Source organism: Taudactylus pleione, unplaced genomic scaffold (assembly GCF_031769625.1).
Source record: "Taudactylus pleione unplaced genomic scaffold, aTauple2 ptg000092l, whole genome shotgun sequence".
Lineage (NCBI taxonomy): Eukaryota > Metazoa > Chordata > Amphibia > Anura > Myobatrachidae > Taudactylus > Taudactylus pleione.
In genome coordinates, this window is record NW_028284494.1 from 5,036,069 (window position 1) to 5,058,693 (window position 22,625).

At 41.9% G+C, this 22,625-nt stretch overlaps 1 protein-coding gene across 2 annotated transcripts in view; it reads left to right on the top strand.

Annotated features, from left to right (window-relative positions):
- MIER3 (MIER family member 3) overlaps positions 1-19,869 on the top strand; it is a 31,099-nt gene extending 11,230 nt beyond the window's left edge. For both annotated transcript variants that reach the window (XM_088469394.1, XM_088469395.1), the window contains exons 5-14: positions 3,069-3,203; positions 3,733-3,853; positions 5,464-5,549; positions 5,680-5,752; positions 6,571-6,719; positions 9,650-9,728; positions 11,555-11,649; positions 12,946-13,073; positions 14,134-14,279; positions 14,378-19,869. In XM_088469394.1, the coding sequence (XP_088325520.1) occupies positions 3,069-3,203; positions 3,733-3,853; positions 5,464-5,549; positions 5,680-5,752; positions 6,571-6,719; positions 9,650-9,728; positions 11,555-11,649; positions 12,946-13,073; positions 14,134-14,279; positions 14,378-14,832 (1,467 nt within the window). In that variant the 3' untranslated portion in view covers positions 14,833-19,869. The remainder of the gene's footprint in view (positions 1-3,068; positions 3,204-3,732; positions 3,854-5,463; positions 5,550-5,679; positions 5,753-6,570; positions 6,720-9,649; positions 9,729-11,554; positions 11,650-12,945; positions 13,074-14,133; positions 14,280-14,377) is intronic.
- The last annotated feature ends 2,756 nt before the right edge of the window (positions 19,870-22,625 follow it).

The window sequence follows — 22,625 nt, forward strand, 5'->3', positions numbered from 1 at the left end:
CACAATCGACAGCCGTTCCGTTTTGGTGCGAGACACGGAGCGCCTGTCGCTGGCCGGGTCTCGGGCATGCGCACGCCGGAGGCGGCGTATGCGCAGGGGGCATACATCGACCGGGTCTGAATCAGGCCTCAAGTTCCTACAGCTCTATACCATGGTTCCAGTGTTCCCCCAATGGGTGCAAGAGGAAACGGTTATATATAGAAACTGTAAATTATGTGAGTAGTTTTATTCCTGCTGATATAATCACTGTACACATGAAGCTGTGTTTGAAAATTGAGGAACAGCCTGTACCCTAAAAATAAAATATTGGGTAACAGTATAGATGTGTATTACTGTCCCAAATAAATAAATAAATAAAAAAAATATTATATATATATATATATATATGCGCTAAAAAAATACATATAATATATGCTCCTTTAAATGCTGCAAATGGCTGATTTGTGCATTTACTTTCAAAAAGTAAAAAAACTTGTAAAAAGCTAATGATGCATACACACGGTCAGATAAGCAGAAGGATATAAACGATAACTATATTGTTTGATCGTTTATATCCCCCTTTTTTTTTTTTTAACCCCTCAAACAATGGTTGATGCGCGGGCACGGATGATAGATATCGACCATCGCCCGTGCATGCAGGCCAACCTGGTAGATATCGACCAGGTTAGCCTGTTTGCTATAAGGACCCGCATTCATCGGTCACGGGTCGTTACATCGTTTGGGGGTTGGTGCATGTTGCTGGATGTTCGATATTGAACATCTAGCACATGCTGGACGATCAGACAACGATATCTGATCGTCCCGTGTGTACGGGCCATAACTATTTATAAAACTAAAAAGTAGAAAAAAAATGGATTTTGAGGTAATCTGAGGCCACTTAAAAATGTTTGTAAAATACAAAGCTTTTTTTTTCAATTAAATAACTACTTAATTTGGGAGCATAAAGTTGATTTTGGGGTAATTTGAGGCCATTTTTTATTTTATTTTTCCACCCCAATAATGAGTATGGTTTCCGCTCCTCTTTGTCATGTCACTTCTGTGCTGTATATCTTTTGCTGGCCGCATACACAGCATGGCATCCAGGTTGATAGATCACTTGCTCATGGTATGTACCTTGTAGTATACTCTTATTCTGCTGGGTTTGCTAGTCTGTTACGTTCAGGCACACAAAGCATCTCTGCCACCAGCCTACAGCTATACAGCCTCCACCTGTGACATCTGGGACTTAATAACACATTGTTTTATATGTACTGGGTGAACAAAAAACAAGATTGATGACCTAAAAGCTTTAGGTAGCAGTAGGCTATGTTAAGAGGTCTGGTAATCCTATATTAAAGGTGATTCTGTATGTAAGGATGCAGCTTAAAACAGTATCACATGCTCTTAAAGTATAGGCTCCAAAAGATTCTGTGCTGGTTTTGTATGAATGGTTTAACTCTGTCTGGAGTGTTTTGAAAAAAATGAACATTTCGCCTACCTAGGTTGTCTTTGCAGTTATGATGATTATTTTTCTTCACTAGAACCATATTTTATAATAGTAAATGTGGCTCTGTAGAAGGCAATCATATTTTATGTTATGCGATAGTTAAAATTACTACATAATTGCAAGCAGGGTCAGAGATGTGTCCTTGTACATCTTTGCTGCAGTGGTGTTAAATAGCCCCTCTCGGCGTGCTAGGGCCTGTGAGAATCTGCTAGCGCCAGGCGTTTTTTTTTTTTTTTTTTTGCAGAAAATGCGTCTTTTGCAATGCGTCTAGGATGCACCAGCAGACTGTGCTGTTTAATTGATATGTGACACTTGTATATCAGTGTGCGACTGAGTCTCTGAATCTGTATACAGCTGAGTTGTTCTTCATATACAGACTCTGTGCAAATTAATTTGATCTACAACATTTGTATATCTGTGTGCACCAGTCTACCGGTACATCCTAGTCGCATCACATTGCGACTTAGGTACATTTTCGGCAAAAAAAAGACACCTGACTCTAGCAGAGTAGCACGGGACCTGAAGACTCACGCCAGGCAAGTCTCACTGCGTGGCGTATTGAGACTAGATGTATGAGGACACATCTGTATGTGATATGGGGCAGTAAGGGTTATATACTATAAGTTCCAATGAAATACAAAAGTCTAAACCAGTGGTTCTCAAACTCGGTCCTCAGGACCCCACACAGGTCACACTTTGCAGGTCTCCTACAGGTGTAGTCATTACTCACTGACACATTTTAAAAGATCCCCAGGTGCAGCTAATTATTTCATTTGATTCTGTGAGGAGACCTGGAAAACATGCCCTGTTGGGGGTCCTGAGGACCGAGTTTGAGAACCGGTGGTCTAAACTGTCGGCTCTTGTAGTAACAAATGACTACTTTTTAGAATAGAGAGTATATACAGGTTGAGTCTCCCATATCCAAAATGCTTGGGACGGGGTATTTTGGATAACGGAATATTCCGTATTTTGGAATATTTGCATATCGTAATGAAATATCTTGGGAATGAGACCCAAATATACACACAGAATGCATTTGTGTTATATACACCTTATACACACAGCCTGCAGGTAATTTTATACAATATTTTCAATAATTTTGTGGCTCAAGCAAAGTTTGTGTACATACATGAAATTAATTTGTTTCATATACACCTTATACACACAGCCTGAAGGTAATTGTATACAATATTTTTAATAATTTGTCCTTTAGACACAGTTTGGTACATTGAACCATCAAAAATCAAAGGTTTCATTATCTCAGTCATGCCAAAATTATTCTGTATTTCGGAATATTTGGATATGGGAGACTCAACCTGTACATCTATGTAATACTAGTGATGTCTTGCAAAGTCGTAAGTGTGCACTGATTGTCTTGTCAGTTTGTGCAATTACAGGATGTCACAAAGTAGATGAGGAATTGGTAGTAATTTACTGTTCTTCTGAGCATTGATTTTTCGTTAAACTGCAGTAATATGTGCAGTGGCCTTTAAGGCCCTTTTGTATAGTTCATTTTTAATGAGTTATGTTTGGTCTGGCACACATGAATGCACAGTGTAAGATTGGATTTGTATTTTCCCAGGAAGGAAACATGCCTTTGGAAGACTTATTAGCAATTTATGTCTATGAGCCTGCGGATCCAGTGATGGCAGGGTCCAGTGCCGGCAGTTCTCCCAGTGAACTCGCTGATGAGCTGCCAGACATGACACTGGATAAAGTAAGTGACCATTGCTGGTGTCTGTGGGAATCAGCCACATAGCATAATGCATCACTGATGACGGAATTGTTTCTTTTTTTTTTGTTAAATTGTTGAGCAGATAAACATTCCACAAACTGTAGTGTTTTAGATGTCATTAAATGAAGAATATTACATTTTTGTTAGTTTTATACATTGACCTGTATATATTTTTTTCATATTTCTGATGTTTGTTCCTCCAGAAATAAAGTTTGGGGGAAATCCCTACAGTGGTTGGGAAATCCCTACATGCCACGTATCCAATGCACTTTAAAGATTATTGGTGGCCTCTAATGTTTCAGAACTATTTCTATTGATTGATTGTATCTATCCATATATGAACAGCTTCCCTGACTTCAAGATTTTACTTAAATCTACATAATTTTGTACACCAGCAATTTAGGGAAATGTCAGTTTCAGCTTCAGTTTGCATGACCATTGCATGAAGTAATTGAATAGCTGAATTGTAATGAGATAAAATGATAAATCACAATGTACTTTCTTTTCTCAGGAGGAAATTGCTAAAGACCTTTTGTCCGGTGACGATGAAGAAACGCAATCTTCCGCTGACGACTTGACCCCATCTGTCACATCACACGAGACATCTGACTTTTTTCCACGCCCCTTAAGATGTAAGTGAAACATAGATGAGTGGGTTATTATTACCTTTTATTTATTGGGTGCTGCAAGGATGTTCATTGATGTACAGCAAAAACAAAATGACATTAAAATTTCAAGAATGCAAAGGGTTAACCATGATACAAATAAAGCAACGACAGTGGGGGGTAGAGGGGAAGGATGGATATTCGTGTTCTCTCTAGACTGCCGGCAGGGAGTTTCTGCGCGCGTCGAAGAAGCGCATACTCCCGAAAAGGGGATGTGGCCGGCCTGGGGTGTGGCCTTGTGACACGCCTCCAATTTGTCATGCTTTGGGGGGGGGGGGGGGGGGGGCAGCACTTACAATCGATCACCGCAACTTTTCCCACCTGCAGGACACTGCAGCCTGTGGGTGGGGGAAGGCTAAGGGCAGGCTGTTTTAGCGGGGTGCCACTAAAGAGGCAGAGCACATTTTGCTCTATTAAAAATCTGGCAGGGCACTATGCCCTGCTAATACAGCCCATGGTGGAATAGGGAGCAAACCGTAATTAATGTTCCTGTCCCCACAAAGTGGGCAATCAGACAGGATCAGATTCACCGAGGGAAGAATGGAAACAGGGGAACCGTTGTGTGCTGGTGGCAGGCATAGGGCTGGGAGGAGAGCACAAGGCACGGGGGCACAGCCCATGAGGGAGAGGGTATGTGGGGGGTAGTCAGAGGTGCTGAGCAGAGCGTTATGATGGCTGAGGCTTGTATGTATTATTACATTTTATTTATAGGTCGCCACAAGTGGTCCGCAGTGCCGTATATACAGTAAAAGGGTACACAGAACATTACATTACAATACAGTAACCAAATTATAAACAGAGCACAAGTAACAATTAGCAACACAATTCTCCGTACACAGTACAGCTGGGGTAATAGTGAGTTTGTAAAGACTATTTTCCCAGTCCTGCAGTACATACAGACAATTATAGCAGATTAGGGACCTGTGCATGTTAGGATAAATAAGCTGTATTTTCTTGTTCACTGTCCCCTCTCCATATTTGCATTGTATCCATGCTGTACATCTTCTCTACAGGTCACTTACAATATTTACTTTGTGTACCAGTGGCCTGAACACGGTATGCAGTTGGGAAGCCGGCGGACCTAATCCCGACAGCCGGCTTCCCGACTGCTTAATCCCCCCCGGGAGGATACGGTTAGGCTAGGGGGAGGTTAGGTTTAGGCACCCGAGGGGGGACTTAGGTTTAGGCACTTAGAGGGGGGATTAAGTTTAGGCACTTAGAGAGGGGATTAGGGTTAGGCACTGGGGGGGAGGGTTAGGGTTAGGCACCCCTAAGGGAGGGTTAGGGGGTAAAATTAGGTTAGACAATACTTACCTTGGACAATTGGGATTTCCTCTTTCTGCCGGGATACCGCTGTCGGGATTCCAATCGCCGGGCATGGGTCCGGCGGTAAATCATACCGATTCCCCTGAACACACAGTGCAGACTGATCACATGAATTTCTTCACTCCCTAATGCTAGCACTATGCATGTTCTTCATCTCTGGGAAATGATTAATTATCTAATGATATACTCAAAGGCTTGCAAAGGGCTAAATTGTATATTAAAAGAATTACTTTTCTTTTTATCGCAAATAGCGAACACGGCATGGGAAGGAGATAAGGAATCAGAGAGTGAGGATTTGGAAATGGAAATTGGAAATTCTTCAGAAGACTTAAGAAAGGTGAGATTCTTATGAGTATTTTGTGTTCTACCAAAAACACTGCTGTAAACATCATGTGCTTTATTTAGATATAATCATGTAACATTTAATGCTGGCGATTAGACTAGTAATTACCTTTTTGTTTATCTAGGAAATAATGATTGGCCCACAGCATCAGGCGGAAATCCCACTATTCCAGGGACACTACATGGCAGATTTATCAGGTAAGGAGCTGGAACCCCCCTCTTGTAGTAGCTGTACGAGGAATGGAACTTGGTGGAAGCTTGTTCTACTGTATTAAAACATATGAAATGTTCATGTCGCTTACATAGTGCTCCCTGCTCATTTCTCACCATCTACCCCATCTGTGTCACCCCTGTCTGTCTGCCACTCCCCTTTAGAATGTAAGCTCTCATGAGCAGGGCCCTCTTCCCTCACATGCTTCTCCTTCCCTTAAGCTGCATATGAACGGGACGATTTGCTCCATGAGCGACATCGTCTAGTGTGTCCCCGGCAGGGGTGTGCTCAGTGTCGTTAACGACACTGAGCACAAACACTGAACGATATCAGGAATGATATCGTTCAGTGCCGGGCTCCGTCCCTCATCCCCCGTACATGCTACTTTCTGACAATATCGTCAGGTCGAACAGCAGGTTCGGGTGATAAACGTCAAAGACCAACGACCAGCAGGAGCACGCGTTGGTCGTTATCGTTCATCGTTTTGGGGCAGAAACTGAACGATCGATAATGTTATCGTTCCGTCGTCCAAAATATTGCTGCGTGTGTACGCAGTTTTAGTTATACTATCATTTAGTCCTATACTACCCACAACGGCACCTAACACCTGGTTGCAGACGCCCTGCTGCTTATTTCAGTGTTATGCAGCAATGTTTATAAACCATGTCCTTGCCCTGCATTGTTTTGTACTATGAATATCTCTTTTTCTTGTGTGCTCATTTGTTTATGTACTTTGTAAGGCGCTGCAGAACTGTTTGTGGTGCCAAATAGATAAATGATAATATGTGTATGATATGATTTGCAGCATATGAACACCAGGATCAGTTAATATGGAGCCCAGATGTACTTCCAGAGAGCAGAGTGGAAGATTTTCTTTTGGAAACTATGAGAGTGGATGACAAAAGGTTTATTGACCGAGTTCCAGATGGGATGATTATCAAGGATGATGACCAGGTAAACTATGGTGTGCTGGTCTAGCTGTGCCCGCGTCCTGATACAGATATCTAGAAAGTAATGTGTTGTACGATACACGACTACTCTCAGTCTGTTATAACAATATAATGCACAATATCTGGCAGATGTAGTGATCTCCTCATCTAGTCAGGCTTCAGTAGTGAAACACTTGTCTTAGGCCCTCATTCAGAGCCACTCGCTAGCGGCAGTACGCTCGTTCCGAGCGATGTTCGCACATCTGCGCATGCGTACGGTTTTTAGTACGCATGCGCGAACCAGTCAGTGCGGCCGAAAAACATTTGTACGCAATATAGCGAATGCCTGCTATTTTGAGGGACAGAATGAGGCGTATGTGGGTGGTAACAGGGGAAGGTGCTTGAAAACGGGGAGTGGAGATCCGTTCACAGGTGTGCTTAAAGGTCAAAACGGGCGTTTTATGGGTGTGCCTAATTAATACAGCAGCGTCAATGACCACGTCACTTGGTTTTTTTAAACTCAGAACTGCTCGCAAAATAGCGGTTGAAAAAACCAACCACAAGAATAGCGAGCAGTTCATATCCTGTTCGATGTACTCGATTAATCTAATAAATAGCGGACATGACGTATGGTGCGAGCGGCCAGGGGGCGTTTTTAAGAAATAAAAGAGCATATGTTTTGCTCGCTCGTTCAGACTTAGAGGTGTGAACAGACTGCAATGTGCGAACGGATCATTTGCATAGCCACCCCTTGTTTTTGAACGAACGCAAATAGCGAACAGCTCTGAATGAGGGCCTTAGTCCATTCCTGTCCAGGCCACGCCCCCATGTGTAGTGCATTTAACCACCTAAATGACATATTGTTTTGTCAAAACTGCACAGAAATTCTTTTTTTTTTTTTTTTATTTAAGTTTTAAAAAGTATTTTTTTTTTTTATTTAAATCTATTTAAATATTTTATTTTAAAAAGATATACCTAGGGCAGTGGTTCCCAAACTGTGTGCCATGGCACCCTGGGGTGCCTCAGGACACTTGCTGGGGCGCCTCAGGTTGGTGGTCCAGCACCAAATCAAATTATTTATGGTCAATGTAATGTAAATATTTTGACAAACTAAAGTGCAAACCTGTCACCCACCACATAACTGAACCTAATGGTGCATACACACGGTCAGATATTTCTTCAGATCTGAACGATAACGATTTAAAAAATTGTTCATATCTCAAGGAAAATCTGACATATCTGTCAGATGAACGATGCACGTTCCCGATGGTCAGATAACGATATCTGACAACTGATGTGTTTGCAGTTAGACTTGGACGATTCCATTCATTTTAATGCAGTCAAAAATCGTTCAATCGTTCATCTGACAAATCTGACCGTGTGTATGCTCCATAAGGATGACAGGTAAGCACAATTTACTTAATCATTTTTTTCTCAATTACAAACTTTTGGCTCAGGAGTGCTGTAAACAGTGTTGATACTCTAGGGTGCCATAATTCAAAAAAGTTTGGGAACCACTGACCTAGGGGATGTTTTGCATCCAACCCGCCTAGGTATATTAGATAATTGTGGCACAGTCCCCACCCTCACCCCTAGGAAAAATGGGTGCACAATGTGATAGATAATAGATCTATCTATCTAACATTTTGATGACCCCACCCTCCCCAGCCAATTTTTTTTACATTTTTACTGGCCTGCATAAATTCCCCTCTTAACCCCAACCCCCCCCTCTCACATTTGCAGAGTGCAGGGGAGACAGATCATCAGCACATGCAGAGATCAGCAGACTGGTGCTAGAGTTCCCCTACAAACAACACTTTTACTATCATCATCATCATCACTTCAGGGGTCTGGGGTCTCTGCTAAAGCCGGGGGACAGAACAGGCTGGCTTGGTAGCATTATATGCAACCTTGCCAGATAAAGCACTTCTGGCTCCGGTCACTTTAAATGCATATAGATATATAAAAAAATCAGTGTTGCGGAAATAATCATATGGCCCAGGTACACATCCTGGTAGCCCACAAATAGACCCATAAATACATATATATGAAATGGACAGCACTCCAGGGACTCTAGAAAGAAATGACCACAGCTGAACAGACCAACGTTTCAGATGCTTTACTACATCTTGAAAAAAAGATGTAGTAGTCTCTGAAACGTTGGTCTGTTCAGCTGGGGTCATTTTCTAAAGTCCTTGGAGTGCTGTCCAATATATGTATGTATGTGTGTTAGTGCAGTTAGGAACACTCTGCCCGATCACTGTGGCCAGCGCGATTGGTGCACACGGGGAATAGAGGCGGGGCAGGGGCGATGCCCAGGTACAATATATAGCAGGCGCGGCTACTGCTTCTAGTGTGATCACTGTCGGCCAGCAGCCGCAGCAGGAGGGTGTCTCGGTGGCTGCCTGGGGACACAGGAGCCGCAGATACTACTTCTAGTGAAGGGGATGATGGCAGCTGCCCAATCACTGCTGGCCACCGTGATTGGGACACAGCAGCAGCTGCTGCTACAGGAGCCGCGTCTGCTGCTTCACAGGAAGTCACGTCTGCTCTTGCAGTCGCGCCGGGAGGGTGGTGCCACCAGGTCCCGAGCACTGTGGCCAGCAGTGATCGGGACATACAGGAGGCCCCTCTGATACAGGCGGCTGTGGGAAAAATAGCTTCCCGCAACCACCTAGTGGGCTTTTCTGACTGGTCACATCAGATGTGACCATGTCGGGGAAAGCCCAGTCTGGTGTGGTCGCATCTGATGCGACCATGGCAGGCAAAGGATTAATAAAATATAATTGATGCATAACCAGGGACTAGTGAGAGCTGCCTTTATGGACTGATAACATTTCTATCTCGCCCCTTTCCAGGGACAGCACTGACCAAGCAGCTCTTTAAATGAGGGGGAGGGCGGGGGGCTTTTATATGGGTGACTTTGTGCACTGATTGAATTATTTCCTTTTCCAGGCTCTGCGTGAACTCTTCAAGAGTCAGTACAACGTCAGAGAGGCGATAGAAAGGTTCTGCAGTAGAAGGATATTGCACGGTAATATGTCAGGGATATGTAAATGTGCTGGTATGTTATGTTGATGCAGTGATTATGCAGGCAGCCCCACTGCGAAAATATGCTAATGAATGGTATCGCAATACAGTCGTACAGCCAGCATAGAGATGCCCACTGCTGCTATCTCACATCCATAATACTTTGCAGGAATTACAGCAGGTCTGACCATACTCAGAAATTGCTAACCTCATGGTATGCAGTGAGTACTCATGCCGCGTATGCTGTCGCAGTGAATAATTTCTGCACGCCCATGTAACAGGCGCACCTGCGTTTTGCCCCCCACCACCCCCAAATGCTCATTGCCTGTCAATCATTCTACGCAGCAATCGCCCGTCTGCGTTTAGCAGCTGCAGTCGATGCTGTATCAGGCCCTTAGTGTTATAGTGGAAGGGAGGGGTCCTACATTGCAGCCTTGTGATGTGTGACAGGATGCACCTCTCAATAACATGTGTTTTTTTCTCTCTATCTATGTGAATAAAACTACTTATAAAAGCAGACAGATTTGATTGACTTCAGAAACAAGTTGCAGATATAGGCCCTCATTCAGAGCTGTTCGCTATTTGCAGTCGTTCGTTCAAAAACAAGGGGTGGCTATTCAAATGATCCGTTCGCACATTGCAGTCTGTTCACACCTCTAAGTCTGAACGAGCGAGCAAAACATACGCTCGTTTATTTGATAAAAACTCCCCCTGGCCGCTCGCACCATACGTCATGTCCGCTATTTATTAGATTAATCGAGTTCATCGTACAGTGTATGAACTGCTCGCTATTCTTGTGGTTGGTTTTTTTCAACCGCTATTTTGCGAGCAGTTCTGAGTTTAAAAAAACCAAGTGACGTGGTCAATGACGCTGCTGGATTAATTATGCACTCCCTTAAAACGCCCGTTTTGACCTTTAAGCACGCCTGCGATCTAATTCCACACCCCCGTTTTCAAGCACCTTCCCCTGTTACCACCCACATACGCCTCATTCTGTCACTCAAAATAGCAGGCACTCGCTATATAGCGTACAAACTATTTTCGGCCGCACTGACTGGTTCGCGCATGCGTACTAAAATCCGTACGCATGCGCAGATGTGCGAACATCGCTCGGAACGAGTGTACTGCTGCTAACGAGCGGCTCTGAATGAGGGCCATAGTGTAGGACACTTTCTAGTCTACAGTAGATTGAAATGTCTTCTGTTTGGGGCAAAAAGTATTTTTAAAGAAAGGTTTCATACTACGGGCTATGAATTTTTGGCATGTGGAGGCTCTCCTGCAACTTTCTCTTTCTTTGTATGTCACTTTAAGTGTGTGAACGTAATGTACTTTGCATCTGTAAGAGTAATGTCATAGAAGAAAACCACCAAAGGGAGCTAGAACGTAAAGGCAGTCCCCTTATACCGCTTTCACATCGCTAATGGCGGGTCGCACCTGGGATTTGTGCATGCTTCAATCCCGGGTGCGACCCACCTGAGACCCCTTTCAGACTGGTGACCCGACCCGGCACTAATGTCGGGTCGATGACGTCACCGCCATCATTGAGATCATCACCAAGCTCCGTCTCTCCCTATGCAGTGAATGGGACTCTGTCACACCGCACCGCGAGCCGGGTTGAACTCTTGTTCAACCCTGCTCGCTACCTGAGTTGAAATGCCGGGTTACATGATGGCAAGGGCTATTGGTGACAGCTGCAGGAAGACACATACAAGCTTATATTGCCTGAAAGGGGGACCTCCTCCTCTTTAATGACAAGGGGGAAAAAAAAGTAACTGCTTTATCAGACCACACCAACACCAGGCACGTCTGACTCTTGTTAATCATTTTTAGATGAGATTAAGCCGTGGACGGAGGAGGAATGTAGAAATTTTGAGCACGCACTTGTAATACATGGGAAGGATTTTCACCTAATACAGAAAAATAAGGTAATTTATTCAGTGTGTTTTATAATATCCTTTGTGGTTCTGTTGGGGAGGGATGATATTTTGTTAGTGTCTGCTTGTATATAACTGTTCATAATCACGTGTGGGATCATGGACACGCATTTTTCCTGTTTATGCACTTTAAATCAGAACCAAACTTATGACCTATATTTCAAAGTCTTACATTTCATAAAAATCTACATTTTAATGAAACCTTTGTAATCATGTTAGATGGATCAGTCCAGCTCCATTATGACTTTAGTCTGTAAGGTGATTGAGAGGTATATTTACTAAAATGTGGGTTTTTAGAAGTGGAGAATGTTGCTCATAGCAACCAATCAGATTCTAGTTGTTATCTTTTAGAAGGTGCTAGATATATGTTAGGGAGAATCTGATTGGTTGCCATGGGCGCTACTAAAAGCACACACTGTAGTAAATGTACCCCCAGGAGATTTTATCCTTGGCACTTCGGTTGTCTACAGTCTTTGGCCCTCATTCAGAGCCGCTCGTTAGCGGCAGTACGCTCGTTCCGAGCGATGTTTGCACATCTGCGCATGCGTACGCTTTTTAGTACGCATGCGCGAACCAGTCAGTGCGGCCGAAAATCGTTTGTACGCTATATAGCGAGTGCCTGCTATTTTGAGTGACAGAATGAGGCGTATGTGGGTGGTAACAGGGGAAGGTGCTTGAAAATGGGGAGTGTAGATCCGAACGCAGGCGTGCTTAAAGGTCAAAACGGGCGTTTTATGGGTGTGTATATTTAAAACAGCAGCGTCATTGACCACGTCACTGGGTTATTTTATAGCCAGAACTGCTCGCAAATTTGTGGTAGCAAACACCAACCACAAGAATAGCGAGCAGTTCATACGCTGGTCGATGTACTCGATTAATCTAATAAATAGCGGACATGACGTATGGTGCGAGCGGCCAGGGGGCGTTTTTAACAAATAAACGAGCGTATGTTTTGCTCGTTCGTTCAGACTTAGAGGTGTGAACAGACTGCAATGTGCGTACGGATCATTTGAATAGCCACCCCTTGTTTTTAAACGAACGACCGCAAATAGCGAACGGCTCTGAATGAGGGCCTTTGACTGACCAGTCTTGGTGCTGAGGAGCTCTGTATGTCTGCCTGCATAGCTCCACGGTTACATTAAAGCTGTTTCATTGAATGGACTGATGTACTGACAGGCTTGATCTATGGCTTCTCATGGGCGCTAAGCACACCAGTCCATGTTGCCCGTATGCGACTCCATATTTGACTTTGTTTTATAGATGTAATTTGTCTCTTACTTTGTACAGGTGAGAAGCCGGACAGTGGCAGAATGTGTAGCGTTCTATTATATCTGGAAAAAATCTGAGCGATATGATGATTTTGCCCAACAGACGAGGTTTGGAAAGAAAAGATATCACCATCATCCCGGAGTAACGTGAGTCCCTTTGTCCACCTCTGTTTCCGACCCGGCTTTTTAATGGAGAACTACATATAGCAAATCCCTAGTCTGTTCTTGTCTTTTCGAAGCTCCCTTTTACAATGTCATCGCATGCAAAGTGTAAATCATTAAGGGCGGTATTCAATTGTTATAGCGCGCTCAATCTCCCGTCTAAAGTGACAGGAAATCGCGGGGCACTATTCAGTTGTTGCTGTTTTTCGAGATGATCGCGCCCAAAGTGGTCGGGTTTAGCTGTGTAAAACAGCTACCCCTGACCAAAGTGCTGGGCGCGATCGTGAAAACTGATGTTTGGGCGCCCAAACATGTCACTTTTCGCCAATTTCAGCTCTCATCCCCCTGGGGCTGCGAGCTGAAATGTAGCACCAGCAGCTGATCGCGCCCGACAGGAGAAACTATTTACTAGCTTCTGACTGGCGCATACAAGGGCGCAACAATTGAATACCGCCCTTAGTGCTCGTTAATTATAAAGCAAGTAAGTTATGTCGCTTATGCACTGGAGTTTTTTGTCCTCTTGACTGATCTAAAAATGCACCTTAATAATTCTAGCGGCTATCGACAACATTATGGCATGCCCTGTAGCGGAGTACCGTCTTGTAATAGGATCTACTAAGACCAACCACAAAAATGGAATGAGGGTTTCTATGCTCAGTTACTGTGTAGGGAGCCCCCACACTCTTATTTACAGTATACAGTAAGCAGAAATAGTATAGTGATACAAAGATGTGGTCCTGTCTCACATACAGTAGTCGCTCACTCATACTCTCTACCTCACAAACCCTTTATCCCCCAGCTCTGCCACAGTCTACACACACTCACTCCATTTCTTCTGTCTCCCTGTCTCCTCTCTCACCACTGTGCGTACACCGATTCATTCTCTCGCTCTCCTTCTCTCTTTTCCCGCTTGCTCGCTCTTTCTACCACACATACACACTGTCAGATCTAAAAATAATTTTACTTTAGCATTAAAACTGATAGGATTGTTATCTCAATATTTGTTCTATGGATGTTATATCAGAATTTGGTTGTCCCATTCTAGGGATTACATGGACCGTTTGGTAGATGAAGCAGAGGTAATGGGAGGAGCCGAAAATCAATCAGCCTTAACCTGCCAAAACAGGACAGATTCCATCCCTGACTCCCAGCTTAATTTATTGAACTCTATCACTGCTAATGACCTGACAGGTGAGACCATCTTACAACCTTGTGAACACTTGTTTACAGCAGCAAAAGCACTTGTGAGATAACATAATTATAACCAGTATCGCCCTCTTTTATTTCAGCGCTGACTAACAGTGTAGCAACCGTATGCAATAATACAGATGTGAACTGTTTGAACGATGGCTTCCCAGCTTTGGACACATTATCCCGGGGCCCAGGAAATCACGTGCCTGTCGGAACAGAAGACTTGCTGAACCTGCCTAGCAATGGGGAAAGCGATTGTTTTAACTTATTTGAGACTGGATTTTATCCTTCCGAGCTCAACCCAGTGAGCTTATGCAACGAGGAACCCGAGCGGCCAGCGAAAAGGATAAAAATGGGAATCTCCGTCCCGGAATCCTTTATCAGTGATGTTTCTGTAAATAACCTTGGTGTGGACTTTGAAAACCATACGCACCACATTACCAGTGCCAAAATGGCTGTATCTCTGGCAGACTTTAGCAGCCTATCTGCAAACGAAACAAATAGTTTTATAAGTTCGCACACACTACACCATACAGCTCTGCAGTCGGAATAATTCCACCTCCAACCCCCCCCCCCCCCTCCCCCCAAACAAACATTGGGGGTACAGATGCTGAAAATCTGATCATAAACTTCGGGTTTGCCTAGTCTTTCACTGGAAGTTTGAACTTTTTTGATATGACATCAGTGATGTCTTTGTATGTAAAGAACTATCTCTTGATTTTGTCAAGAATTAACTTCATTTTGGTCCATTAATGTGGAAAAAGACATTGTTCAGCAGAGTTGGGAACTCAGATTACGTTCTGGGGAAGCAGCTTCAGGCTAAACTTCTATTTTTGTTAAATTCTGTAGATAAACTGGGTCTCCATCTCCAAAATAATTCAACCAGCACAGGTTCTGAGTCACTTAAATTGGCACCTCTTGGCCTAAGCAGTGCAGTGTAGAATCCAATGTTTACAGGTACCCATCCGACCCCCTGCTTAATGTAGCATTATTTTATTTTTTACCTATTTTTGTTTTTTTTACAAGCAGGGCTAGGATGCTCTAATTAGAACTGCACAAAATGCCCATCATTATCATTATTATTATTTTAATATACACCATCTCGCAAGAGATGCGAAAGAAGAGCACTTGCGCTTAAACCACGCCAAAAATCTGGCTCACAGGGACAGTATATTTTTTGTTTCTAGAAACCATGTACTCGGGAGGCTTTATCATATTCACCATGACATCTAATACAGCCAGAGCGGATCTGTGTACTTTAACAGAATGTGTTTCCTTATTGTGGTATTGCCTTTTTGGTTAGGGGAGGGAAGCTAACACTTGTCTACAGGTTTTTTTTTTTTGGTTTTTTTTTTTGGAAGATTGTAAAATAAATTTACACATTAATCTGTGTATCTAAATGTTCCTAGGAAAAGCGAATATTGTCCGGGCTTAGTCGGTGAACATGTTCTAAAAACTTTTTTTTGTTTCAGCATAGTCTGGGTAGAGGGGGAATGTACTGTAGGAGGCGAAGGCTGGAGCCTTCCTCTTCGGTTACATAAGGCACAGAGCCATACAATGCTAACTTTACGAAACTGTGGTCCAAGGTGCCCTGATCTAATGTCTTTATTACACAGGGTTATCACTTATGACTCAATCCCTGTGTAGGCTGCTAAATGGGCCAAAGCTTTCCAACACTCACCTCTGCATCTGCTAAGAGGCTCTCCTTTTTGTGTTCTCGCTTTGCAAACTTATTGCAGATGTGACCGTTTAAAGAAAAAAAAAATGAATTGCACATATCTGCGTGTGCTTCCTCTGCCAAAGAGTCCTTCACGTCACCGTTCATTTTGCCTTTCAGTCCTGTCTTCTGCCTGCCACTGAGCGCTACTACATTCTCCACTGCTGCTCTGAATAAGCCCATGCGCTAACAAAAGCTCTCCTGGTACTGTCACACGTGACACTCGCCATATTGCCATACAGAGACCTGCACATTCACCTTTCATTCAATCCAAGTGTTGTATATGTTAGAGAGTTGTGCGGAAAGCAATGATTGTAGGTAGAATGGAGAGGGTGGGGTATTTATTAAACGTACTGTGAACTGCTTTTCTGACCCACTTACGTGGCCGCTTGTCACGCTTTAGAACATTTTTGAAGGATAAAACGTTTTACACTGCAAACTTTCTAACTAAAATAAATTCAACTGTTGATCATATACCGTGACCATATTCAGTATGCAGTTTAACCGTCATTATCGATACTTTTTGCATAGCAGTCCCTGATTTTTTTTTTATTTATTTATTTATTTTATTTTGTTTGGTTGTTTTTTATTTTATAAATCCAAGATGGATTTGGTACTAGAAGCTGGGCTGGGATTACGTCTCTCTTTTACACCACCATCTACTTATGTACTAAAGATCATTAATCCCCCACTCACCCAGAAATGGTTTTGCAGTGCCCTATACAACACATGACATAAACAGGCTCAAATGCTTCAGCCCGTTGCACTTTTAATGAACATGATCATTCAAAATAGCAAATGCAGTAATATTCAGTTTATCTATGCATTGCTGGACTCTCAATATACAAATGAGGAGACACTCTCGCGTTTCTTGCCCAATGTTTTGGTTGTTAGAAAAGTTATAAAGACCCTTTTAGTCATTTAACAAAAAAAAAAAAAAAATTTTTTATTTTTGACCAAATTTTTTTTTTTTTTTTCTTATTTCTGGTTCAATAATAAGAGTTACGATAGCAAGTTTGTGCTTTTTGCAATGCTGTTTTGCTGTAGCCTATAATTCTATTATTTCTGTCCGAGCAATCTTTTTACTTTTTGGTTTTTTAATTTTATTTTTTTAAATTATTATTTTTTTTTTTTCCCATTGTTGATTGTGTGGGCAAAAGAGTGTTTGGAAACTGTGAGCTAGCACTAAATATTTACCTCTAATTCTCATGATGAGGCAATAATTGCAAGAATTTTGTAAATACCTGTAAATTTTCTTACCTTGGATATCTATTTCTGTAATATTGTTTTCAGATTTCCTGCAGTGTATAGTAACATTTCTGTGCATGCATAATGTGACATAATGTGTACCACTATTAACTTTTACCCATGTAAAATAGCTATTTATTGTTCCTTTTTGCTTTTATGTTTTTACTCTTAAATCTGGGATTTCAGTTAAGATGTCACTAGGTATTAAGCCCTGAGCTGCCGCAGGGTACTGTAGCGTATTGTAAAGAGATTATATATGAAGAGGTTTGTTTACGGACTGTACTTTCCCTGAAGAAGCACAGTATGGTCAGCCTGTGTGGCAAGCTCATGGCTTCCTAGAAATGCATTGTTTTAATGTGTAGTTGTGGCCTAAACTGACTGGAGGCAGCAATTTTTGGGACAAACCAATATAAATGTTAATGCAGGCTATTCATTAGGAATTGGTGACATAGGGGGAGATGTATCAAGCTTGTCCACTCTTTTAAAAGGCCTGATACATCTCCGCCATAGTAAATTGAGAGATAGAACATTGGTTTGTCAAACATTAATTTCCAGCACCATTCTGTGCAGGCCACACATACGCATTAATATGGGCATGAAGAGACCTGCAAACGTGAAGAATCTATCTTGCCTTTTTGAATTTCAAAGTTAAAGCACAATTTTTGTAGGAAACCGATTAATTCTTTGTTTTTGCAGCAATTTATTTCATGCAGACAAAACCAAAAATACCCATATATATATTTTTTTAACAGAGTGTCTGTGAATCTCTGTTCCATGAGGCAGTGTAACGGGCTGTATTCTAGCAATACAGCAAGCAGGTAACGCATCAATTATAATGGCAGTCACCCACTGCTGATAGAAGTTGTTTTGCCCTAATAGACAAGTGTGTGCTGCACACTGAGAAATTATTTTTCACTGTTTCCTTTTTATATTTTGAGTACTAGAGCCACAAAACGAACAGAGGACCTAGATAAAGGTGAGGTGCAGTCTCCATCAACTAAATACCAGATGGCTTTTGTCTCGCCATTAACCTTTTCTGTATTAACACTGGTCAAATAGTTGTCATCCATGGTAACCAGATAGCCACTTTCACTAAGTTTAGGCCACTTGTTCGTAGTCAGTATTTATAAAGCGACAACACTACAGCTCTATATGCTACGATGACTATCTTGTTGCTACAAGTTACAACTCATTTGTGCTATTCCATCATTTAAAAATGAGACTCAAATGTATGACTGCTTAATGTCATTTACTAATTGATGACGAAGATGAATTAAAAACAAAACCCAGAAAAGGTTTCTGTGAAATGGCGAATGTTGCTCGTGGGTGCAAATCTACACTAAAATGACAGCAGCAAGTTGGCGACTAGGAGCTATGCGTCTGGTACCAGTTAGACCAGAGTTTCCGCCATTACAGTCCAGGTTTTATGGTTATCCATGTTTGACTCCACATAGTTAAATCAAATTAACAGAAGTACTGATTAAATCACCTGTGCACACATTTGGATATCCTTTAAAACTTGGAATGTAATGGTAAGTTTGGGAAACTGAGTTAGACAACGAAGGTCAGGTGTCCACTTTTGGTCATTTGAGTGATGTACTTGAAGACAGTATTGTTTATCTGTCATGCTACAAGTTGCCATTCTGGAACATATTGTGAAAACCAAATGGATTTGTGAGCATATAACTGCAGTGTATCGGGTTCCTTTCTATTTGGACATACCAACATATTTAGTGTACCAACACAATATGTAGGCATCCATTTTGTGGGTTGAACTAATAAAAAAACAAAAACCGCACATCATTAGTTCACTGTGACTAGTTTCTAGTGAATATTGGTTCAGCTTGCAAAATGGCTACCTCTGTTGTATTGAGGGATGCGCTATTCCTTGGACTGTACCTATTTATTTTTTTATTTGAAGCCTAATAACTAGCATGCTTCTATATTTCACTTTAAAAAATGATTTTCCCTTGTACATTTTTTGTTATGCGACTGTTTGTTTTTTGTTTTTCATTATTATAATATATAATTTCTTATTGCTGATTTTACTTGAAGGGTGTACAAAAATGTTCTAAGTAAATACTATAGTGTGTACAATTAGGTCCACAGTTATGCAGTGTTATTTCCCTATTTTCCTCAGTATATTGGCAAACCTAAAATGAAGTAACATCCTGGTATTTTATGTCAGTTGTTTCACTATATAACTAAGAAATTGGGAGCATTTATACCGGGCCTGGCCAGCCTATGTTACACCTCCTACAAGCATTCTATGGTTGTTGTTTTTTTTTTAAGATCTGAAAAATCATACACAAATGAATTATAGGTTATTGGAAGGTAACTGTTTTTTAGTTTTTTTTTTCAACTGCATAAATATTCATGTTTTTATCACCAGTGTTTATTTCCAGTTTCAACAGAAAATTACTGGTATAACCCTAGGGAACAGTGGGTGACAATCAGAACAACATTTAGTATCAAAGGTTCGAGGAGGTCACTATTCATTGGTTTTAATCATTTGTACATAAACGCTGACTTTTTTTTTTTTTTTTTTAAACATTATTTTGTATTTTTGTTGTACTTTAAATATCTCTGGTGTACAGTTCCAGAAATAAAAATCTGGAAATCTTACCTCCTTATGTGAGTGTATTAGATTTTCTCTGTTTTATCTTTTCTTCTTGTGCTTTTTCACCATCGCTGTAAATCTAAATACACTATGCTCATGGTATTTAAGGGATCATGTAGTTGAGCCCCAGAAGTAAAACACTCTGTATACATAATGTCACTAGTTTGTTTTAGTTATGCTTCCTCAGCTTGGGGAACAGTGCAAAAAACAAACAAATAAACAATAACGTATGCAAATGCAGCACTTGGACAGTATTGAAGCTTTCACTGAGTTAAGTTACTGACATAATCCCATAGTTTACTAACAGTATACATTCTTTTTGTTTTTATTTCACAAAATGATAGCTATACATATATGTAATGGATATATAATGGGTTTATATACCCCTCCAACATGACAGTAATACTCACCCGGGGTCAGGACCTTCTGGACTGGCGGTTGGGATGCCGACGTTGCTATCCTGAGCTTATTTGGGATAGCAGCATCTGCATTTTGCCAACAGTTGGGATTCCAGCGGCCTGGATCCCGTCCGCTGGCTTTTTAACTACATCCCATATATAATATAGGAATGTAGATGTAGGATTCTACAGAATACCTTTAAATCCTTCTCCAATTTGGGAACCTTTGCCTGCATGCTTTAATGCTTGCCTCCTGTTTTTACATTTTAAGAGGTAAGTACTGTAGGTCAAAGACTGGTGTGTGCTTCCTTTTCAAGCCCTCTTGCATCAAGCATCTGCCCCTATGGTCTCCACCTGAACTCTTCTATGCACCCTCCGAATGTTAGAAACAAATCTGTATAGGTGTGTGCAGGCTGATCTCCTATACACCAAGCCAACTGGCATAGTACACGGCCCCAGACCCAAAGTGTTCTCTCATAAATCTTGTCTCAAACTCCCTGTCCTGAAGAGCATGGTTGTCTGTGCCATCCTCACTTTTTCTTGTCTATATCAATTTATCATCTTTGTAATAAAGGACATTACTCATCAAATGCACAATTGGAAGGAGTCTATCTTCCCTTTAAAAATAGTGAAGAACTTGCCTGGATCTTCCAGGTCCCCGAGATTTCAATGGCATGAATCCTTGTAAATTCTGTAAGGCTTCGTTTGCTGTAGTTGTGTTATTTTATACACTTGCTAAATACTCCTCCCCCTTTAGCTTTCAGTTTCCAACTTTCACAGGTGACCGCTGTGGACTACAAAGGTAGTATCCCGTTGAAAGCACTAGACTCTGTCATTGGCTTAGACTTCTTGTGTGACTTGTTTCTGCCCAGGAACAATTCAAGTACTGGATGCCAGGAGTTCAACCAACATTGCTGTTGACCTCTGTGTCTTCCTTGGTGGCAGCAGCTGCTGCTGGAACGTCTGTGCTTCTTGGGCTTACAGTAAGTGTTGAGACTTTGTCCAACAGCACGCAATTTTCCACGTCGGAGTAGTTGTGTGTCTGGTCTTTTACGTATGGAGTATAACCTGGACTGCTTTTGTGGCTCTTGTGGTTACACACTATACCAGGGGTGGCCAACCAGTCAGAGGCAAAGAGCCCAAAACTATCTGTAGGTATGTCAAAGAGCCGAGATCATGTGCACACTGAAGACACGTGCAAAAAGTGGTGTGGGTCAGCTAGGCCCCAACCCCAGTGTGATATTTGTAGGAGCATGTAAAAGCGCATACACACAATCACCGTAACTATTGTGAGAGTCTATAATTATAGTATTTATTTAAAACATACTGTATGATTTATCAGAAAAAGCCATTTCCCTTTACACAAATATCATGAAATTAAGCCAGCATTATACTGAACGAGCATGTTACAAGACAGCAGCAGCTGAATGATCCCAGAATAGGATACCAAGTCTGGACACTGTGAAAAAAAAAAAAGACAAACTGAAGATGCATTGACACATACTATGTACTTGTTAAACCAATCATATATATTCTTTTCTGTCAAACTATTTTTGGCAAATGTTTGTGACAGCAGTTTTCTGAACTTATAAAAGACAGCTCAAACGGGATGTACCTCTGAGAGCTAAGTGCAATTCTTCACAAATTGTGTTGAGTTTCCTTATCTTTCAAGCTGGCTGTAAGGAAAATTGATAAAGCACAGGAGTAGTGTTTTGCATACCGTGCTCCAGGGGTAGGAAGCCTCATCACCCCAACATTTCTGGGGGCTCGTCTGGGATCCCCAACTGCCTGTCTGTACTGACAGATGTCCACTTGAAAATTTGGAACTGCAGAAGCAAATTCCGATCGGCAAGTATTGCAAAACAAATGCGCATTTGCGCTTTTCAATGCTCTCTTCTGCGCTTCCTAATTAGTATTGTAGGGTTCAGTATGGATGGGCTAATTGGGGATCTATGAATATATTGTATGCCAAACCTGCTCTTTTAAAGTATAAGTTGTCTTGAAGTGAGTGAAAGGAGTGTGATTGTATGTGTGCTAACTGTGAGATGTATATAAAGGAACCAGATCTTTAAATGATCAACCAAAGACTGCACCTCTCATCTGCTATTAGAGGCTTGTCCTGTCTTTTGAGACTTGTGATCCCAGGGTTGAGACATTCACTGATCTCCTTGCTCTCATAGTAGCTGTAAAAAGTGACACCTAGCACCTAAACACGGCAAAAGGGTTTAGGAGTGCAGAGAAAAGTGCCCATTCATTCGGGATTGGGTCCTTCACGTTTCCTCGTTGGTACCCCTAGGGGCGCCTGGGGCTGGAGGGATGTACATGTTATTCATCTGTGTAGCATGCCAGAAGGATTAGTGGGT